At 43.4% G+C, this 21,234-nt stretch overlaps 1 protein-coding gene across 23 annotated transcripts in view; it reads left to right on the top strand.

Annotated features, from left to right (window-relative positions):
* Nucleotides 1–21,234, top strand: part of CAMK2B (calcium/calmodulin dependent protein kinase II beta) — a 311,330-nt gene that overhangs the window by 75,975 nt on the left and 214,121 nt on the right. For all 23 annotated transcript variants that reach the window (XM_001370017.4, XM_007475861.3, XM_007475863.3 and 20 more), the window contains exon 2: nucleotides 17,028–17,122. In XM_001370017.4, coding sequence (XP_001370054.2) covers nucleotides 17,028–17,122 — 95 coding nt within the window. The remainder of the gene's footprint in view (nucleotides 1–17,027; nucleotides 17,123–21,234) is intronic.

Genomic DNA, 21,234 nt, shown 5'->3' with positions numbered 1-21,234 from the left:
CCTGGCAAATAGCTGATGTTAGGACTTTTCTAGAACATTGCCCCAGTTTCCTCTTTTCTAAGCAGTAAGCCTTGTTCTTATGTCCCTATGGCTATTGGACAACATTAACAATTTGATCTGGCATTTCCTGTGTATTCTCTGCAGAGGTGGGACTGGGCAAGGCCATCGGCTACTTGGGGCATACCTTGCAGGAGGGTGAAGGGTGAATCACCTTGAATATCATGAAGTTCTAGGATGTCTGAATTGGAATATTCTAGAACCAGAACCTATTCCAGCCAATACCTGAGCTAGAATACCCTCTACTATATCCATGACTCTTCCTAGTAACCTCCAGTCGTGGTTTAGTCTCCTTCCCCAAAAAACTATTTGACTTTTGTACAATTCTCATTGCTAGGGGATCTTTCTTTTCTTTTCTAAACTCTTACTTTCTGTCTTAGTAATAACTGATGGAGTTAAGTGACTTGGTCAGGGTTACATAGTCAGGAAGTGTTTGAGGCCAAATTTGAACCCAGGTCTTCCTGACTCTGGGCTCGATGCTCTATCTGCTGTGCCACCTACCTGCCCCCAGGGGTTTCTTTCGTATTTGGCATACATTTTGGGGCTACTTTCCTAATTATATGTCATTAAAACATGCTTCTCTACAACTTAAACAGCCCAATCCTCAATTCTCTTTATGGCTACATTCAAACTTCTCCTCTTTAAGCTAAATGTCCTCAGTTCCTTCTGCCAATCTTCCTTACCACTGTGGCTGCCCTTTTCTGGATGCCCTTCAGCCTCTTAATGGCCTTCCAAAGCTCTGGCACCTAGGATGAAGCACGAGCCTTCGAAGGTGCCCATCTGAGGAAAGGCCAGGAGCTCTGATGGCCATTTTAGCAGCAGCACCCCCCCCCCCATGCAGGCTCACCATGGCCATGTGCAGGCTTATGACTAGAATTCTATCATTTCCCTCCATCATATGAAAGTAGGACAATTTTCTCCTCAAGGTTGTCTCTGCACCAAGTGTTGAAGGATGACTTAGTTCAGTAATTCCAGATGTATTTATTAAACAACCACTATATTCGAGACACTTTACAATATCCTGGGGAATGCAAGGCCCCCCTCCCCTCCCTTCAAATAGTTCTAGTCCTCCAGGAACTTGTATGAAATTGGAAGGGAACACAATACACAGATAAACAAATTCAAAATTTGCATAAAGCATAAACAAAGTAATTTATAGAACTTGCAGTTTGAAGGTGCGATGGATAGAACCTGGGGCCTAAAGTCAAGAAGATCTGAGTTCAGATACAGTCTCAGACCCTTACTAGCTATGAAAAGTCATGGAGAGAGGAGATGAAATGTGTCCAGCGAACCAGTTTACTAAGGGTCTCAAATGCCAGAATGAGGAGTTTGTATTTTATCCTGGAAATGTGTTATTCAGTAGTTTCAAACATGTCTGATTCTCTGTGACTCCATGTTGAGGTTTTCTAGACAAAGATACTAGAATGATTTGCCATTTCCTACTCCAAGTCATGTTAAAGATGAGGAAACTGAGGTCAACAAGGTTAAGTGACTTGACCAAGGTCATACAGCTAGGAAGTATCTGAGGTCAAATTTGAACCCAGGAACCCCTGTCTCCAGGCCTGGTTCTCAATCTACTGAGCCACCCAGCAACCCCAGTATACATCTTTTTAATACCATAAAATCTCCACCTTTCATGACAAATTAGAATCATTTTGTGAGACGCCAAGTTGAATGTGGCACAGTGACAAGTCATATCTTGTGCTGAACGGTCATATATGGGTACAATTTTTAGACTTCTCCCTCACTTAAGGGATCATATCTTGGTCTTCATATCCCCAATTCCCTCATTCTCTGTCCCCATATTATTTTTTTGGAGGGAGGGATTTAGATGTGTGATTTCTTGATATAAAGAATTTCCAACATGGAAATTTCCTCTGCCAATGCAGGTTAGTCACCGGTAAGCAATGTTTCTCTTTCACAGGGGACTCTGACAAATAGAAATGACTTGTCCGTGTTCATGGCTAGTGCGCATCAGAGCCAGGAACTTTTTGATGTAAGATCTGTGCTGGAGCCTCTGTGCCTTATCCCCCTTTTAAATTTAGACCTGTGATTTCATTGATATGAAGAACTTCTGGTGGGGAGGAAACTGCTGTTTCTCATTCAGGCCAATAACTTCTGTGATCTCCAGTTAGAGTGTTCCTGGGCCACTGAGTAGTGAAATGGTTTGTCCTGGGTCACACATGAGCCAGACCCATGAGCATCAGAACCTGGGGCAACCAGAGGGTGAGGTCAGGCTTCAGGTCACTCCTGTAGCACTGCTTCTCTTCTTTCCAATATGTTGTTGTTCAGTTGTTTTAGTTGCATCTTACTCCACTTGGATTTTTTTGGCAAAGATATTTCAGGGATTTACTATTTCCTTTTCCAGCTCCTTTGACAGATGAAAAAAATGAGGAGAACAGGGTTGGGTGATTTGCCCTGGGTTACACAGTATCCGAGACAGAATTTGAACTCATGTCTTCCTGACTCCAGGCCTAGCATTCTATCTACTTGTATCACCTATCTGCCCCTTCCTTCCAGTACATCCAGTCATAGAAAGTTTGTTCCATTTTAGAGGTGAAAAAATTGAGGCTCAGAGAAGTTAAGCCACATAGCTACTAAGTGCCAGGAGTAGGATTTGATGTCGGGCCCCCCTGACTCTATTTCTAGCCTTCTGACTTTCTGATGGAAGAATGCACATGGGTAAGACAGAAATGGCTGCCCTGTTCAGGGGCCCAATCTGTGTAATGACTGGGGAGCCAGACGTGCGTATGGCTCATCTATCTTTTGACTGCTCATAGCATTGGTGATACTGAATAACTACCTAGTAAGCACTAAGAGTCCAAAGCCAGTCATTCAGAGCACAGTGAGGTAGAAGGAGGCATGGAGGAGGAAGGGATGGGAGAGAGACAGGAACAGAGAGACACACAGAGACACAGAGAGAGAGAAAGGGAGGGAAGACAGGGAGAGAGAGAGAGAGAGAGAGAGAGAGAGAGAGAGAGAGAGAGAGAGAGAGAAAGAGAGGGAGGGAGGAGAAGAAGAAGAAGAAGAAGAAGAAGAAGAAGAAGAAGAAGAAGAAGAAGAAGAAGAAGAAGAAGAAGAAGAAGAAGAAGAAGAAGAAGAAGAAGAAGAAGAAGAAGAAGAAGAAGAAGAAGAAGAAGAAGAAGAAGAAGAAGAAGAAGAAGAAGAAGAAGAAGAAGAAGAAGAAGAAGAAGAGAGAAGCGATGGGGAGTGAGGAGGAGAGAGACAAAAGAATGAGGGAGAGAGGAGGCTGTTAGAGGAAAGGAGAGAGAGAGAGAGACTGATTAAGAAGAATGAACCTCACTAGCAGGAAATAAATAGTAGGTGTTTTGAGAGGTCCAGCAACTCGGGGTGGCTGAATAAGAAATCCACACTCCATGATACCTAGACATAGGCTGCCAAGGGGAGCAGGGCCTACTGAAGCTTCCAGAGGGAGGCACCTCTTAATTAATTAACATTTCTGCTCTCCATACAACTGGGAAGCCATCAAGCTCCATGAGGTTCCATGGCAACGTGTGTAGAGAAGAACAGCTGAAATATTAGCCCTGCTGGGAGCCTGCTGAGGAGATCCAGGGCCAGACAGGGGAAGGGGCCTGGGGGGAAGACAGTCCATTAGCTAGACATTCATAAAGAAGGAGGAAGAAAGAAAGGGGAGGGCAGAGAAAGGGGAAAGAGAGAGAGAGGAGGAGTAAAAAGAATGGAATGGAAAAGATGAATGAGGAGAGGGGGAAGGGAAAGGGGGAAAGAGGGGAGTGGGGCAGGGAGAAAGAAAAGAGAAATGGAGGAAGGATATGACAGGACACAGAGAGAATAAGAGAGGAGAAAAGGTAGACCAGGGAAGAAAGAAAAGAAAGAAGAGAGGAAAACAAGAAAGGGGATAGAGAGGAGGGGACAGCAAGGAGAGAGTGAAAAAGAGAGACACAAGAAAGAGCTCTGGGAAGGAGAAAGAATGGCTGCTGCCTACTCCTTCTCTTCCTAGATTAGATCCACCAGAAGTCAGTGCTCAGTCTTTAATTTTAGATGGAGAGCTTGCCTGGAAGCCACAAAGCCTGTTCCAATCCCATCTTTGATTTATACTGGCTAGGTAGCCTGGGACAATCAATTCCCTTAGCCCTTGGAAACCTCTAGGTAGGTGTTAAGCTGCATTTCTCATGGAGAGTTCCTGATAGCAGTGAGTTCACAGGACCAGTCCAAAAAGAAAACTCTACGGAGTAAAGACAGATATGCATGCCCATCTCGACCTCAATCCATTGTCACTGCCAAGACAGATGAGAAAAAGTAGGAGAGAGAAAGAAGAGAAAGGAATCCTTCCTCTCTCTTCCCCCTTTCTCTCTCCTCCCTCCTTCCTTCTCCTCTTTCTCCCCCTTCTCCATCTCCCTCCCTTCTTCCCTCCCTCCTCCTCCTCCCCCTCCAATCTCTTTCTCTTTCTCTTTTCTTCCCCCCCATTTCTTCTCTTTCTCTCTCTTCCTCTCCCATACATATACATGGATGTTCTTTCTGTCCTTTGTTTGATCTCTTTCCTTTCCTCAATCCTCTGTCCCTTTTCCCCCTCTCTTCTGCCCTTCACTCCCCTCTCCCCCTTTTCCGTCTTCCTCTCTCTCTTCTCATTCATCTTAGCAGTGGTCCATTTAACCAGTGGGTCTGGCCTGGCCTGGCCTGGGTTGTCCATGGAATCTCAGACTGTCGCCCTATAGTATCTCCCCAGAAATATACTCCATCCAACCCTCCAATCAAAGGAAAAATTCGACTGTGGAAATACCAACTCCCTGCAAGGTTTCAGAAAATGAAAAGTTGCCAGAATCCATACTGGTGGAGGGACTAGCCATGCCTTGTTTGGAGGGAGCCGTCTGGCTAGCAGCGGGGTGGGATCTGAGCGACTCATGGACACAGTTATCAGCAGCAGCACCCTTATGGAGGAGAAGGCAGCAGCAGATGAGAGGCAGAGGCAGGATGTAATTAGGGGCTATATCGGAACCTGTAATGAGCCACTGAGAAGGAACAAAAGGCAGCAGCTTTAGAGGGCTTGTCTCAAACACTCAGGAGCCTGCCTAGCCCAGCAACCGGGGTAAAGCCCGAGTACAGGTCACTGCTCTCACTCTGGGGCTAAGCAGATATTGGGGTTTGGTGGGAAAGCCTGGGGGACTCAGTTGGCTCTGGGCCACCTGCCTGTAGCTGCCTGGAGATAGGCAGGAATTTTGGATGCTAGTCTTTAGATTCTAGCTAATAAAACTAGATGAATTTTCCTTCTTACCTTGGCTGTCCCCTTCACCCCCTCTTTTGATACTGTTTTATTGGCATTGAGAGAGACAGGAAGACCCTAGTTCATACATTGCCCCTGATAATAACTTTTTGATTATAGGTCAATCATTTAACTTCTCTGAGCCTCATTTTGCCCATCTGTAAAATGGGGATGATAGAAACCATTGGGGTTGTCATGAAGCTGATATAATTAACGTATTTTATAGTGCCACAGAAATGTCAACCCTTTTTTTTTGTGTGTGGAAAAGAGTTGCTGCAATGTGGTGTATTAAAAAGAAGGTTGACTTTGAAACCAGGAATGCATGAGTTTATATCTAGGCCCATATTCTTAACTGTAAGAAGATGGATAAATTGCTTAACTTCATTATGCCTCAGTTTCCTCATTTGTAAGAGGAGGGGATGGACACAGTGGCCCCTAAGGTCCTTTCCAACTCACAATCTACATTCCCTGATCCTATATATAGTCCTTACTTTACTAGCTGTCTGAGCAGGAGTAAGTCACTTCAGTGACCTGGACCTCCTCATCTGTAAAAATAGGGATGATAATAGCTATACTTTATGCTGCTATAATGAACTCAAATTTTAAAAAGTCAGTAAAATCACTTTGAAGATGCTTGTTATGCTTGTTGGTTCCATTAGAGAATGGGGAGCAAAGGAGTTTTATTTAAATGGATATTATTTGATTTTCCAAACCTCTCAAACCTGCTCATTGCCTGACAGACTCAGGATTAGGACGGGCTGTTCCTATCCTCTGAAGAATTAAGTTCTCTTCAAATCTAGCTTCTTCCTCTTATGTGGTGTCAGACTCTTGAGAGGCTTGTACTCTGGCTGCCTCCATTTTCCAGCTTCTTGGCTTCTGACTTACTAATGTTCCATGGAGGTGAATAGCGGGGATGCTCCCTACTCTGATGGCTGCCCCTCAATTTCAACTGTGTGGTGCCCCTGAGCTCAGTGGCCTGCTACAGGTGAGAAGAACTTTGCATTTGAAGCCAGAGGTCTGGAACTCAAGTCTCAGCCACTTTTTCTCTTTGTGATTTTAGGCAAATGACTTCTCTCTGGACTGAATGGGGGGGGGAAGGGAGGGGGGAGTTTGGACCTGAAGGCTGCAGAGGTGGAAATGGGTGAAAAGATCAAATCCCAGAATGCTATTAGAATGGGAACATCTCCATGGAGTACAAGTCTGCTATCTGCTTTTCCTATCTCAAGGATGTATCTTGTCCCCAGGCACTAACTATAGAGAATCCTCTGCATTTGAAACAGGTCAGCTGCTGTCTTAACCCTCCTTTGGGGGATGAGCATCAATCCTCTATTGAAAGGCCTCAGCAAGACCTGGCTGGGCTCAAGTGATCCAGCAGCTCCCCAATGACAGCCCCTCCTCCCCATAAGAAATGGATCCTGCATTCTTGTGCCTGGCCTTCCGTATCCCTGAGCACCTGGAGGATGCAGTGGTATTGACCACCCATCCAGCCACAGCTGTCAGCACTCAGTGCTGTGTAGGCAATGGTAGCCACCTGCTTGGCCGAGCTCTAGTCAGGGTGACAATAGGCCAGCCTTCCTGATAAAAGCTGATAAAATATGTCTTGTATATTGCGTGGTTGTCATTTCTGGTTACGTTGGTGTGCCGAGACTCTTCAGAATAACGTGCCTCTTGGCAAGGGGGAGAAGGAATATTTTGGTTCATGGAACACTGTTCCTACAGCGGTGGGTGATGTGCCCCTTCTTCCAAAATGGTATGAATCCTGGATGTTTTATTCCAAGTCAGGGGCTGTGGTCACTGGCTCTTGGCAGGGCAGTTGTTCCTGCCTTATGTTTCCGATGGAGCCCGATACTATTTTGAGTCTCCAAAGACCTTTGCGGGATCTTTGGGTGGAGGCTTCTGAGGGCTGGTCTTTTGTTAGGGGAATCAGCACAAGGTTCAGTGATGAGGAAGGAACATTGACTCACAGACCCCTGTCCAAGGAATAATGACACCTCACCATTACACATAACTAGAAGAGAGAGGCAGCTAAGTGCTACAGTGGACAGAACACCAGACCTAGAGTCAGGAAGAACTGAGTTCCCATACAACCTCAGACATTTACTAGCTGTGTGACCCTGGGCAAGTCACTTAATCCTGTTTGCCTCAGTTTCTTCATCTGTAAAAGGAACTGGAAAAGGAAATGGCAAGCCACTCCAGTATCTTGGCCAAGAAAATCCCCAATGGGGTTATGAAGTATCAGTTATGACTGAAAAATGACTGAAAAGAGTAGAAGACATATATATATATACATATATATACATATATACATATGTGTATATATATATGTATGTATGTACACGGAGACTGGGCCTTCAGGGAAGAGCCAGCCATTGTAACAGATAATGTATACTTATTTGGGATTTGGGCCAGTTTTATGATAACAGTTTCCATTATACATTTGGCCAATTCTATTGCTTCTCTTGCTGAGTTATTCCAAAGTCTGAGTGACCAGTTACATGATTTCTCCAGGGGTTGGGATGAGATATGTTCATTATTCCCCATCTTGCTTCCCCTTTGTGCTCTTGAATCAAGATTATTCATTCCAGGTATTCTGGAGTTTAGCTGCCTTTTAGTGTTGTTTTCTTTTCATATTATTATAGTCATTAAAAATGACTATTCCTTGCTGCTATCCATAGAGTATTTTGGCCACCCCTTTTCCCTTGGGTGAATATGTGTTGTTCTTTCCTCAGATATTTTATGTCCTGTAGATCTCTGGACCTTCATGTGACTTTCCTTTATATACTAGCTCAGAAACTCTTAAAGTACCATCTGCAGAACCAGACTCTAATTCTTTGGGGATTTTAAAAGAATGTAACACCCCAGAATGCAAATCAACTCAACAGCCGTTTAATAAATGCATGCCATGTGCAAGGCAAGTGTGCTAGGTTCTATGGGTACAAAGACAAAATGAAAAATAGTTCACGAGGTATGCCCAGTGATTTTTCAGAGAAAAATTACAAATTATGCAAAGGACAGCCACAGGAAGGATTATTCCAAATTATTAATAATAAGAGAAATGCAAATCAAAACAATGATGAACTTTCCTCTCACCTCCATCCACTTGGCAAAGATGACAAAAGATGGGAATAGTCATTGTTGGAGGGTGTGGAAGGACAGGCATGCTAATACACTGTTAGTGCAGCCACAAATTCTAGAAAGCAATTTGGGAATGATAAGAAGAAAGTAATTAAAATATCCAGATTCTTTGACATAGATCCGATTGCTAGGAGTATCCCGAGGGGTCAGTGATAGAGAGCAAGACCCATATACAGCAAGATATGCATATTAACATTTTTTTGTTTTAGCTGGACACAAAGTTGATATTTGTTGACTGGAGAATGTATACATGATAAATTAGGGAATGACACTACATGAGAGTAGTAGAATATTACTGTGCTATAAGAATCAATGAATATAGAGAATATAGGAAAGCTTGAAAAGACCCACAAGAACAAATACAAAGTGAGGTTGAAGCTAGAAAACCTTTTACACAAAGACCACTGCAATGAAAATGGGTAGAATGATAATGACTAGGGCTACAAGAACCTGAATGCTACTTAGTTCTAATGATCAAGCTTGGCCCTGGAGAAGAGATCTTTTGTTCTTTATCCAGGTGAGGGTCTATGGATGTGGAACTAAATAGCTTTCAAATTTTACATATTTAGAGGTAGGGCTTTAAAGGAGACACTTATCTAGAGCTGGAGATTGGAGCTGAGGAACCAAGCTGTTTTAGGAACCAGCAATAGAATATGTATATCAGGATCAGAGGATCTGGGCAACTTGGTAGCTGAATGAATAGAGAGCCAGGTCTGGAGTTAGGAGAACCCGAGTTCAAATCTGATCTCAGATACATCCTAGCCTTGTGACCCTGGGCAAGTCACTTAACCCCAATTGCCTGGCCCTTACTCCTCTTCTGCCTTGGAACCCATACTTAGTATTGATTCTAGGATGGAAGGGAAGGGTTTAAAAAAATCATAGAATCATAGACATAAAATTGGAAAGTACCTCATGACTCAAGAAGTCATGAAGCTGGGAAAATTAGAATGAAATCAGGAAACAGTGAATATTCTAGGTTAGTTAGAACAGAGAATATAGGAGGTACTATGAAATAAGGCAAGAAATGTAGATTGGAGTCAGTCGTTAAGTCTCTTAAATACTAAGGTAAGAAGTTTGTGTTTTGCCCTTTAGGGAACAGGGGAGCCCTTGAAAGCTTTTGAGAGAGAGGAGGGTTAAGGCATTAGGAAATTGACCTTGCCATTTGTGTAAAAGATAGATTGGAGAAAGACTGTAAACAGAAGATACTAGGTAGAAGGCTGGAACTGGGGTAGTATCTGTGGGTCTAGAAAGGAGGGGAGAGGAGAAATCCAACTGATACTTAAGAGGTTCTTCATAGCTACCATTCTTACCATTGTTCTTTCTACTCAGTTATGTCTTGATATTCATGCATTCATTCATTTATTCAACAGATATCTATTTAATGTGTAATATGGATGGTTCTGCCAGTTTTTAATCCTGGGTCACCCCACACTGTTTGCCTTCTTTGTTCTTCTCCCCAAATGCTGAAAGTTGCTGGAGAAAAGTCCTGCAACTGTGCTGACTGGGTCCCCCTTTTTTTGGTTATCTAATCTCAATTGGGTCCTCACAGTCTTTTCAGTCTTCTTTGGTTAATTTGCTTTCCTCCTACCCTCAGGCTCCATTCCAAGTTCTCTCTCCAAGCTGCCCATTCCAATACCCTATTCAGTCTCAGTAGATGATCTTGATTCTACTTTTTTGAGAAAATTGACACCATCCATCATGAGCTCCTTTACCTCCTCTATGCCACACCCTGAGCCCCCAAATATTTTCACCTCTCATTTATTCCCACTTCAAAGAAGGCTGATCCTTGTTTTTGAAAAGGCTATCACCTCTCTGTGCCCTTGATCCCATATCCTCTTATCTCTCTCCTACTGGAGCTTGCCCCTTCAATTATTCTCTCCCTCTCATACAATTTTAATTTCTTCATTCCTCCTGACTCTTATCCTTTTCTTCAGATATGCCAAGGTCTTTCCCATTCTTACCAAACCTCCATTTTGGGGATGTATGGTGGCTCAGTGGATATAGAGCCAGGCCTGGAGATGGGAGGTCCTGGGTTCAAATATGGCCTCAGATACTTCCTAACTATACCACCTGGGTAAGTCATTTAACTCCATATGCCTAGCTCTTATTACTCTTCTGCCTTGTAAATAATACTTAATATCAATTCTTAGACAGAAGGTGAGGGTTAAAAAAAAGAAGAAACCTCCATTTGACCCAGGTATCCTATCAAACTATCATCTATTCCATCTCCTTTTCATTGCTTCCAAGCTCCTGGAAAGAGTTGCCAGTTCATTCTGCCTACCATTTCTTTCCCAATCTAGTGGCTCTGTCTTAGAATGCTTCCTTTTTGTCTTTTGTCCCTTTGGGCCCCTTCTCCCCCTTCTGAACATTTTTCTCTTCTTTCTTCCCCTGACCTATCAGATGGCTCCCCATAGTCTCTTCTGAGGTCATCTCCTGGGCCCAGGTCTCTTTTCCCTCTATGGGTTCCTTCTTGGCTCCTATGGGTTCAGGTATCATTTCCATGCAGATGACTCTCAGATCTCTTTGGCTCTCTAAACCTACCTCAGTAGTTAACTAGTAGAGCCCTCCACACCGAGGTCCCATTGGCATCTCACACAATACAAGTGAAAGAAATTTTATCTCCCTGCCTAGGATCTACCACTCTCCCATCTACCCAGGTATGTAACATCAACATCATTCTTGGCTCTCCTCTTTCTCATGCTCTATATCCAAGCATATATTAAGTCTTATCAATTGGATTTTCCAAAGATTGCTTGCATTTCTCCCCTTCTTTCCATTCACATGGCTATAATCTTCTCAGCTAGACTGTTGTTACAGTCTTTGCTTTCAGTCTTTTGCTACCAAAATGATAATAATAACAATAGCTATCATTTCGGTAGTGCTGTGATAAGCACTTTACAGTTACCTCATTTGAAACTCATAACACCCCTAGGTGGTAGATATCCTCATTTTACAGATGAGGAAACCAAGGCTGACAGGGATTAGGTGACTGCTCAAGGTCACACATCTAGTAAGTGTCTGAGGTGGAATTTTGATGAAGGTATTCCTGACTCTAAGCCCAGCCTTGCCATATCTGACAGTATTGCTTCCCTGCTCAAAAATCTATACTTTTGAAGGAGGGCAGCTGGGTGGCTCAGTGGATTGAGAGCCAGGCCTAGAGATGGGAGGTCCTAGGCTCAAATCTGACCTCAGACACTTCCCAGCTGTGTGACCCTGGGCAAGTCACTTGACCCCCATTGTCTAGCCCTCACCACTCTACTGCCTTGGAGCCAATACACAGTATTGATTCTAAGATGGAAGGTAAGGGTTAAAAAAAAAGATGGATTGAAATGGGAAGAGACTTGAAGTTCAGGAAACCAATTAGGAAGCAATTGCAGTAGCCCAAACAAGAAGGGATATGGGTCTCCACTGAGGTGGTAGTGAAGCAGTAGGATACAAAGAAAGACACAAACAGTTGCTGCAGTCAAGGAACTCATGCTCTCGTAGGGGAGACAGCATGCAGACAAACACGTACTACCTCTAAAATACATAGAGAGGAGATGGAAGATAACCTTAGCAGGGAAGGCACTAACAGCTGACTCAGTCACACTCTAATCAAGAAAGAAAGGCTTTTTGTAAAAGCATTCCAGCTGAATTCTGAAGGGAGGTGGGGAGTCTGAGAAGATGATGTGAAGCAGGAGAATATTCTACACAAGGGACAGCCTGGGAAAACATAGAGAAATGGAGTGTTGTGTGTGAGGAATAGCAAGTAGGTCATTATGGGAGTAGAGTGTGGAGAGGAGAGCAGACCGAGTTGTCAAGAACTTCAGATGCCAAAGAAAGGACTTTATATTTGATTATATGAGTAGTAGGGAGCCACTGGAGTTTCTTGAGCAGGGGATCACACCAAACTTCTAGAAAGTCACTTTGCAATTCTGAGGGATTTATGACAAAGAACACTCTCCACCTCCTGAGAAGGAACTGTTAGAGCCAGAATGCAGATGAAAGCAGACAATTTTTGAATTATTTATTTGGGTTTATGTTTTGGGGTTTTGTTTTTATGTGATTATTTGCTTACAAAAATGATTAGCATGGAAATATGTTTTGCATGATAATACATGTATAGCCCAGGTCAAATTGCTTGTTAGTTCTAGGAGAGGGGAGGGAAGGGAAGGAGGAAGACAATTTGGATCATATAACTTTGGAAAATTATGTGGGAATTTGTTATTACATGTAATTGGTAAAATAAGATACCTTTATAATAAAAAAGTTAAAAAAAGAAAGGAAAGTCACTTTGGCAGCTCTTTGGAGAACAGATTGGAATGGGGAGAGGCTTGAGGCAGGTAGCCTACTTGAAAAAATATTGCAGTAACTTAGGTGAGAAGAAATGGGGGCCTGAACCAGAGTGGTGGTTGTATAAGTAGAAAGAAGGGGATATGTGTGAGATATATTATGAATAGAAAGGCTAAGAGTTTTGGCTATGAGTTGTGAGCAAGAGTGAGGGATAGAGAATGACAGTGAGGTTGAAACCTTTCTGACTTACCCTTAAAAAAAAAACTTTTACCTTCTTAGAATCAATACTAGTATCTGTTCTAGAATCCCATCTGTGACTTCTGCAACAAGTGCTCCTTCTGCCTCAACTTGGAGGGAGAGCTTTAGATGCAGCCGGTTCTCTTTTGGAATGGTATTAATAGTTAGGAAATGTTTCTTTTCATCCACCCTAAGTTTGCCTCTTTGCAACTGTCACCTGTGGCTTCTGGTTTTGCTAGAGCAGAAGCACAGAGAACAAGTATAATCCTTTTTCGGTATGGGAGTTCTTGAAATATTTGAGTAGAATTATCCCTTTCCCCAGCCTCATTTTTTCTCTTCTCCAGGGGAAATGTCCCCAGTTCCTTGCATCATTCTAGGATTGTTTCCTGTTTCCAAGTCTCCATTCCCTAGCTAGATTACAGGCACCCTGAAGGTGGCAGGTGGAGCCTATGTCTCCTGCTTATTTTATGGTACCCAGTGGATGCTCAGCAGGAGTTTGTGGGTCAGAGTTCATGCCAGATTCATCCTTCTCTGCTTGTGAGAAGTCATGTGCTGTGCTATGTATAAGCTGCCTTTGGTCCTTGGCCCAGATGGGATGTCAGTGCCTGCGGTTGAAAAGATAGACAGATGGGCAGATGGATGGAGTGATGCTAACAGGTGCTCTTTCACATGCCTCAAAGGGGATTTCCAGTTAGGTTATTAGTTCTGTAGACAACTTACCGGAATCTGACTCAGGTCTAGTCAATTTAGTGCTTTACTCTAGGCTAATCTTGCTCTTAACTGATCACATGCCTTGTTCTTTCATAATAAAAGCATCACCTGAGTTGGACCTAGTTAATTCAGAATCTTTCCTTTCCTTCCTCTTGCTGTCACCCTCAGTTCTTTGGGTTTTGACTTAACAGCATCTTCCTATAATTACCTTTTCCTCTTCCTCCCACCCCCACATTTTAAAGATAAATTTTAATTGATCTTTTGTTTTCCTATCATCTAGATTTCCAAATGGGGTAGCTAGGTGGTGAAGTGGATAGAGGACTCATCTTCATGTGTTTCAATCTGGCCTCAGACACTTACTAGCTGGGTGACCCTGGGCAAATACATAATACTTTTGGCCTCTGTTTCCCCATCTGTAAAATGAGGTGGAGAAGGAAGTGGCAAATCATTTTAAAAAAAAATCATTGCCATGTAAATCCCCAAATGGGGTTATAAAGAGTTGGATACAACTGAAACAATTAACAGCAGATTTCTGAATAGATCCTTCTTCCTTCCTCTCCCAGAAAGCCATCTCTTATAGCAGAGAATAAAAGAGAAAGAAAAGTAAAAGTAAAAAAAAAATAGTTCAGCAAAACTAACCAACACAATGTAAAAGTCTGACATTTTATATGCAGCTAGGTGTGCAGTGTATAGAGTGCTAGACTTAGAGTTAGGAAGACCTAAGTTCAAATGTGACCTCAGACACTTACTAGCTGTGTGACCCTGGGAAAGTCATTTAACCTCAGTTTGCCTCAGCTTTTTCCATTGTAAAATGTTGATTACAAACAGCTTCTGCCTTCTAGAGTTGTTGTAAGGATCAAATAAGATAATAATTGTAAAAGTGCTCATCACAGTACCTGAAACATTGTAAGCACTTAATAAATGTTGATTCCTTCCTTCCTTCCTTCCTTCCTTCCTTCCTTCCTTCCTTCCTTCCTTCCTTCCTTCCTTCCTTCCTTCCTTCCTTCCTTCCTTCCTTCCTTCCTTCCTTCCTTCCTTCCTTCCTTCCTTCCTTCCTTCCTTCCTCCCTCCCTCCCTCCCTCCCTTTCTTCTTCCCTCCTTTCCTCCCTCTCTCGCTTTATCTTGCTATTTCCTGGTGTTCCCCCTGCTCCCTTCCAGGGAGTCTCTACTCTGCCTCATCTTTCAAAACTGTGTCTACAAACTGTTCTGTGGGGCTGGTACTAACTCAGAATCCTTGGTGCTCTCCAGAACGCCCAGCTGATTGTCCATCTGCCCTGACTCTTGGCTGCCCTCTAGTGACTCTTTGCAGCATCTAGATGGTCTCACAGACTTTGAGATGGAAGGATCATAGAATTTACATAGAGCAGAAAAGGAGTCTGAGTCCACCCCCACCCCACCCCCATTTTGTATGTGGAACTGAGGCTGACTCTACCACTATAACTAATATGTGGTAGAGTCTGGGAACTTACATAGGTGACCTTGGATGAGTCACTTTACCCCACTGGGCCTCAGTTTCCAATATCTATGAAATGAGGTTAGCTCTCTAGAGGCCTCTTTATTGTCGTTGACTTGTTTTTCAGTTGTGTTCAACTCTTCATAATCCCTTTTGGGGTTTTCTTATCATAGATACTGGAGTGGTTTGCCATGTCCTTTTCTAGCTCACTTTACAGTTGAGGAAACTGAGGCAAAAAGGATGCATCTACTTGTCCAGGGCCACACAGCTAGTAAATGTCTGAGGCTAGATTTGAACTCAGGTAGATGAGTCAACTTGACTCCAGGCCAGGGACTCTATCCATTGTGCACATAGTAGGGACTTGATAAATGCTTGCTAATGGATGTATAACTTTTATCTGCTGTCATTTTGTATCTCTCCCCCTCCAAGAATGTAAACCCTTTGAAGGCAGGGATTGGTTTTTTTGGGGGGGGGTATCTTTGCATTCCCCAGCATGTACTACCATGTAAATACCAGCAGGTATTTAATAATATTTATTGGATTAGATTGGTTGCAAGTCTTAGCATCAGAAGAACTCAAGATAGGAAGAGGGGAGATCATGTGGAGCCATCAGAGCTTTAGAGTGAGAGTTGGGGGATTTGGGGTACTTGCTGGAGGGGGCTAAACTCCTGATCAGTGCTTTTCTTTTCTTCATTTGTCCCAGTTAGGCCTCAGACGGTTTCTGAAGTGAACCAGTATTTTGGGATGGTTAATATTCATGCTTGGAGCTTCTAAGAGCCTCACCTATCCCTGACTCCTTTACTTCAGCACATCCTACCCAAGGCTTGATTCAAGTCCCATCTCCTCCAGAAAATCTTTTCTGACTACTCCAGCCTTCATTGACTTTTCCCTTCTCTGAACTCTCTTACATAATAAAACTCTTATTACATAATAATAATAATATTAACCCAGGCTTCTGTAATACTACATGATAAAGAAAATTCTTATCTGACCCTTACACCAACCCTGTGAAATAGTCAACACAGGCATTTTTCCCTGATTTTACAGATGAATAAAATGGATCTTAGAGAGATTTTGTGACTTGCCCTGGGTTGCACAGCTAGTACATGTCTGAGCCTGAATTTGAACCCTGGTCTTCCTCACTTCAGATCTAGCAGTCTGCCTACTATATGCCAAGTTGTTGGTCATCTATAAATCAGGAACCCATAATCCAATATGCTATCTTATATTGGTCATAATTATGTATGTATGTGTGTATTAGTCTTGAAATCATAAATTTCATAACTTTAAGGAGCTAAGAGGTTGATTAATTTAATCCCTTGATTTTACACAGTGGGGAAAAGTTAGGTGACTTGTCCAAAGTCAGCCTCCTAGACAGTTAGTGCCAGACTGCAACTTGAACTTGGCTTCTTAACTCACATTCCAGTGCTTTTTCCATTAGGTCATATAACCTTCCCAACTAGGACAGGGGCTGTGTGCTCCACTTCTGTATTCCTGACACTACTGAACACATAGCAGGTCATTAGTAAATACTTGTTGATTAACTAGGAAACGACAAGGCGTCTCAGACAAGCTGGGGCATTCTGGGTGTGCCAAGTGCCTGGCTTGGGGGTCAGGGCTCAGTGTGGGGTATGAACTCTGGATATTCCCTACACTGTTGTGAGGGCACTTTTCCTTTCCCGCATTGCATTTATACTCCCTGTGGAAAATCCCACCTGATTCTTTGGTCTCCTCTACTTCCTCAGCTCTCTTCTTTAGCTGTCTTCAAAACTGACCTGATATTGAGGGGTGCCCTGGGGTGCTGTGGCAGGTCTGAGTGTCTCTTAATGGGAGATTAACCTACTTTCTCTCTCTGTCTCTTTTCCTCCCTCCCTCCTTTCCTTTTCTCCACCTCCTTCCCCCCCTCCCTGCTTTCTTCCCCAGGGGGGCTTTCTCAGTTGTACGACGCTGTGTCAAACTTTGCACTGGACATGAATATGCAGCTAAGATCATCAACACCAAGAAGCTCTCTGCAAGAGGTAGGGCCTTCGTCTGGGGCTGGAGGAAGAAGGACCTGGACCCACCAAGGGCCAGGGGTAGCCAAGGGTTGGGGACTTGCAAATGATGTGGCCTTCATCTGTCTAAATTCCTGCTTAGGACTGAATTTGACCACTGGGAGAAAACCTGACTATGTAGATACATTGATATAATCCAAAGCCATGACCCTTTGGATACCAGGACATTTGGTCCTTCCCTGGGGGTGGGGGATGGCTGAGGAAGTATGTGAATTATTTTCCTTCTGATGACCTTATAGCTGGTGAGTGCAACAATTATTTATGTGTTAGAATGGTATAGGATTAGCTAAAGGTATCCTGAAGTGGGTTCAATGTTTGCCCTGGGCCTGTGTCAGTGAACTTATGGTACACATGCCAGAGGACTATGTTCCCTTGCCCCTCTCTACTATGCCTGAGGACATTTCTCACATCACCTACCCCTCTGCGCAGCACCCCAAAGGGAGTGCTTCCTCTTTCTGCTGTTTGGGGTAAGGGAGAAGCTCACATTGTGTGTGGGGGTACAGTTTGGGCAATCAGTCTCTAAAAGGTTCACGATCACTGCCCTAGGTAGTAGATTCTTAGCCAGGTTTGTCCAGGGGAAATAGCCTCACCCATAAGCACTTGCTGCCCTCAACAAGCTTATGTTCTAACTAGAGGATATAACATGTAAAGGGAAGCACAATGCACAGGAAAGGCAAACTTTGGTCCTAACCTGGGTCTGTGAACATGTTAAAAATATAACTGTAGTTCAATAAAATTAGTTTCCTTTGTAATCTTAGGCACTTTATTTAATGCATTTAAAAATATTCCAAGGAGGGGTCCTTAGGTTTCACCAGATTGCTAAATGGGTCCATGACATACACATACAAAAGGATAAGCACTCTCCATCTAGGTAGTCACAGGGGTTGTGAGCAAAGGAAGGGATTATTGTACTCTTTTTAGTAACCATTGATTTGATAATTTACTGAGCCAGAGCAAAAGGTGGGAAGTAGAACATGGTGGTGTCAGTTAGTGGTGCGTGGATGGTGGCTGAATGGGCAGCAAGATGCTCCTGCAGGTTAGATCCTGGTGTCCCAGGGGATGATGGCAGGAGTTTTCACACCTTACCAATGAGATAGTGTCAGGGTTTAGACATGAGGGATTCTGGACCAGAGAAGATGATCTCTGACTTCTCTGGTCCCTGCTGTGTATGACTGTACACAGTATATAGTGGATTTAGGAAATACCCTCCATTTAAGTTCACAGAGCTTTGTCAGAGACTGCCTTGGTCCCTGGAAAGGGCAGACGTAATTAGCATCAACACCCAAATCTGAGCTTATCCAGGAGAATTTAATTTTGGTATCAGAGAGCTTCCATAAATACAGCGTCCCAGTTGCTCGTGGCGTTGTTCAGCTAGAACTTGAGTAGAGAATATGGTGTTATTTCCCTAGGCGAATGGTGAGGGAAAGGGGGCTCCCAGAGAGCCTAGATGAGGCAGGGTGGAGCGGTCTTGAACGCAGATTGTTTAGGAGAGGATCCTGGTGAAGGGTCTTGCACTTTGCTTTTGGTATTTCAAGGTTCCCAGGAAGGCAGGACTGAAACCACCCCTCCCATTCATATCAACCCAAGGCAGATCAGCTTTTTTTCTTGCATGCACAAGGCCTGAGCAGCCCACAGGAATGGTTCCTTGGTAACCTAAAGATGCTGTTGTTGCTGAGAATTTGAATTTTTTTTTTCAAAAGATAGGGCCACCGAGTCACTAAATGTCAGTGCTGGAAGGGGCAACTGGGGTCCTTTCATTTTACAGATGAGAGGCAATGAATATGACATAGATTGTGTGCTGGACTTGGAGGCAGGAAGATCAGTCTCAATCCTGCCTCATGTACTTCCTGATTATGGGCAAATTAAGTAACTTCCCGGAGCCTCAGTTTCCTCTGTGGCTTTCGGCACTTGCCCAGTCCAGTTCATCTGATCTTTCTGTTCCATGTCTGTAAAATGAAGGAGTTGGATTAGATGGTCTCTGAGACCCTTCCAAGCTTTAATCCTATAAGACATGACCCATCCTAGGATTTCTTGTGGCCATGGTCTTTGACTGGGTTAGTGGTAAATGGATGAGTTCACCTGCCTTCTCTCCATGCCCCAATATGCTCTTATGGCTGTCTGGTAGAGCAGGGTTATTATTATCAAATGTGCCTGTAGGATATCTGCTGACACTTCCCATTAGCCCTAACAATAATTTGGTTTGGGGCATCTAAAGAAAAGCTTTCAGTTCAGTTCAACTCAGTAATCACTTATTAAGTATCTGTGTGATACCAGAGTAGTTTGCCATTTCCTTCTCCAGCTCATTTTACAGATGAGGAAACTGAGACCAATCAGGTGAAGTGACTTGCCCAGGGTCACCCAGCTAGTTAAGTGCCAGAGGCTGGATTTGACCTCAGATCTTTTTGACCCCAGTCTTGGCATTCTGTACTTTCCTGTCATCCAACTAATCCCTATTTCTTTAAACAGAAAAGTAAGATAGTATAAGTTGCAGGGGGAAAGTCCTGACAACTGATCAGGAAAGGCTTCCTCTACAAGATGCTACCTGGGCTGCTTCTTGAAGGAAACAGGGGCCTGAAGAAGTGAAAGTGATGAAGGAACAAATAGCACACATGGAGGTGGGAGATGACATATCAAATCATATTAAATTAATATGGAAGGGAGTGTGTAGAAGGGTTAGTCTTGGGGAAGCGAAGAGCCACTTGGCATGGAGGAGGAGAGGCAATATTAGATCAGCAGTGATGAAGGAATACTAAGACAACACAGCAACCTAACTTCCTTTTCTGTAGACTTTCATTTCATGTGGCACCAATTTGAGGGAATTCTTCATGAGTAGAAGCTTGATTACTGGCAGGCTTCCTCTCTGGCTTTACCTGGGCTTTTAGGTCCCTTCATGCCAACAGGAATGGAAAAAGAAGAAATATTTTGATTCAGTCAGCAAATGGGGGATTTTCTTCTGGAAGATAAACTCAGAATGTGGCAAGTTTTTCATTTTCTCCCTGAGGTTCTGCTTAATTAGGTCTTGAGCAGAGGAAAGGAGGGAAGGGAGTTTTATTGCTAAGAGCTGTCAGAGCAAAGCCATTTCATACTTGGTGGGAGGTGGGTGGGGAGCTTCAGGTAATTTTGGCAGGGGGAAGGGAGTTGCTAGAAGATGTTTAACAACTGTCTTGGGGCATCTAGGTGGATGAGACTCTGGACTGAGAGCCAGGCCTGGAGACTGGGAGGTCCTGGGTTCAAATTTGCCCCCAGACACTTCCTAGCTGTGTGCCCTTGGGTAAGTCACTTAACCCCAGTGGCCTAAGCCTTACTGCTCTTATGCCTTGGAGCCAATGCTTGGTATTAATTCTAAGATGAGAATTAAAAAAAACAACTTGACTTTTCAAAAACAAAGGGTGATGAACTTTTAGGTTTAATCTGGAATATTAATTTTTTTCCCCCTGGGGCAGCAAGGTATCAGGCCTAGAATCGGGAGAACCTGGATTCAAATTTGGCCTCAGGCATTCCCTAGCTGTGTGACCCTGGGCAAGACACACTCCAGTAACCTAGCCCTTGCTTCTCTTCTGTCTTAGAATTGATACTGACAGAAGATAAAAGAAAACATCAAACAACATTTTTTTCTATCACTTTCTTACATTGGGTAATCACCAAAACATCAAGCCAGGCTCTGATTTCTGAGGTGTAAATGCCATCACTGAACATTTACCAGTTGAGCCTATTGGAGCTGTCTGCTGTACACCTCTGCTTGGCGGTAACCTGGTCCCAGGGACAGAGAATTTCTTAGTGGGGCCTTTGTTAGTGTAACTTCAGGGGCCTTTGTAGATCCTAGTTGAAAACACATTTTTTCTTGGATTTGGGTACTCAAGTCAATATGTAACCTTTGAAGATTCTCCAAAATACACATAAAATATAAAATACACATAAAATGAGTACAGTGTCTTAAAACGGTAGTAGCTGGAAAGGAAATGGGATCTTTTTAAGAAAAGGAAATCTGTATCAGAGAGCAGATGGATTAGAGATGGTTGCTATGGAAACGATCAAATGAAAATGTTATTTTCCACTACCCCCAGTTACTGTATGTA

Source organism: Monodelphis domestica, chromosome 1, assembly GCF_027887165.1.
Source record: "Monodelphis domestica isolate mMonDom1 chromosome 1, mMonDom1.pri, whole genome shotgun sequence".
In the NCBI taxonomy this organism is placed as follows: domain Eukaryota; kingdom Metazoa; phylum Chordata; class Mammalia; order Didelphimorphia; family Didelphidae; genus Monodelphis; species Monodelphis domestica.
This window is presented reverse-complemented; position numbering and strand designations above follow the sequence as displayed.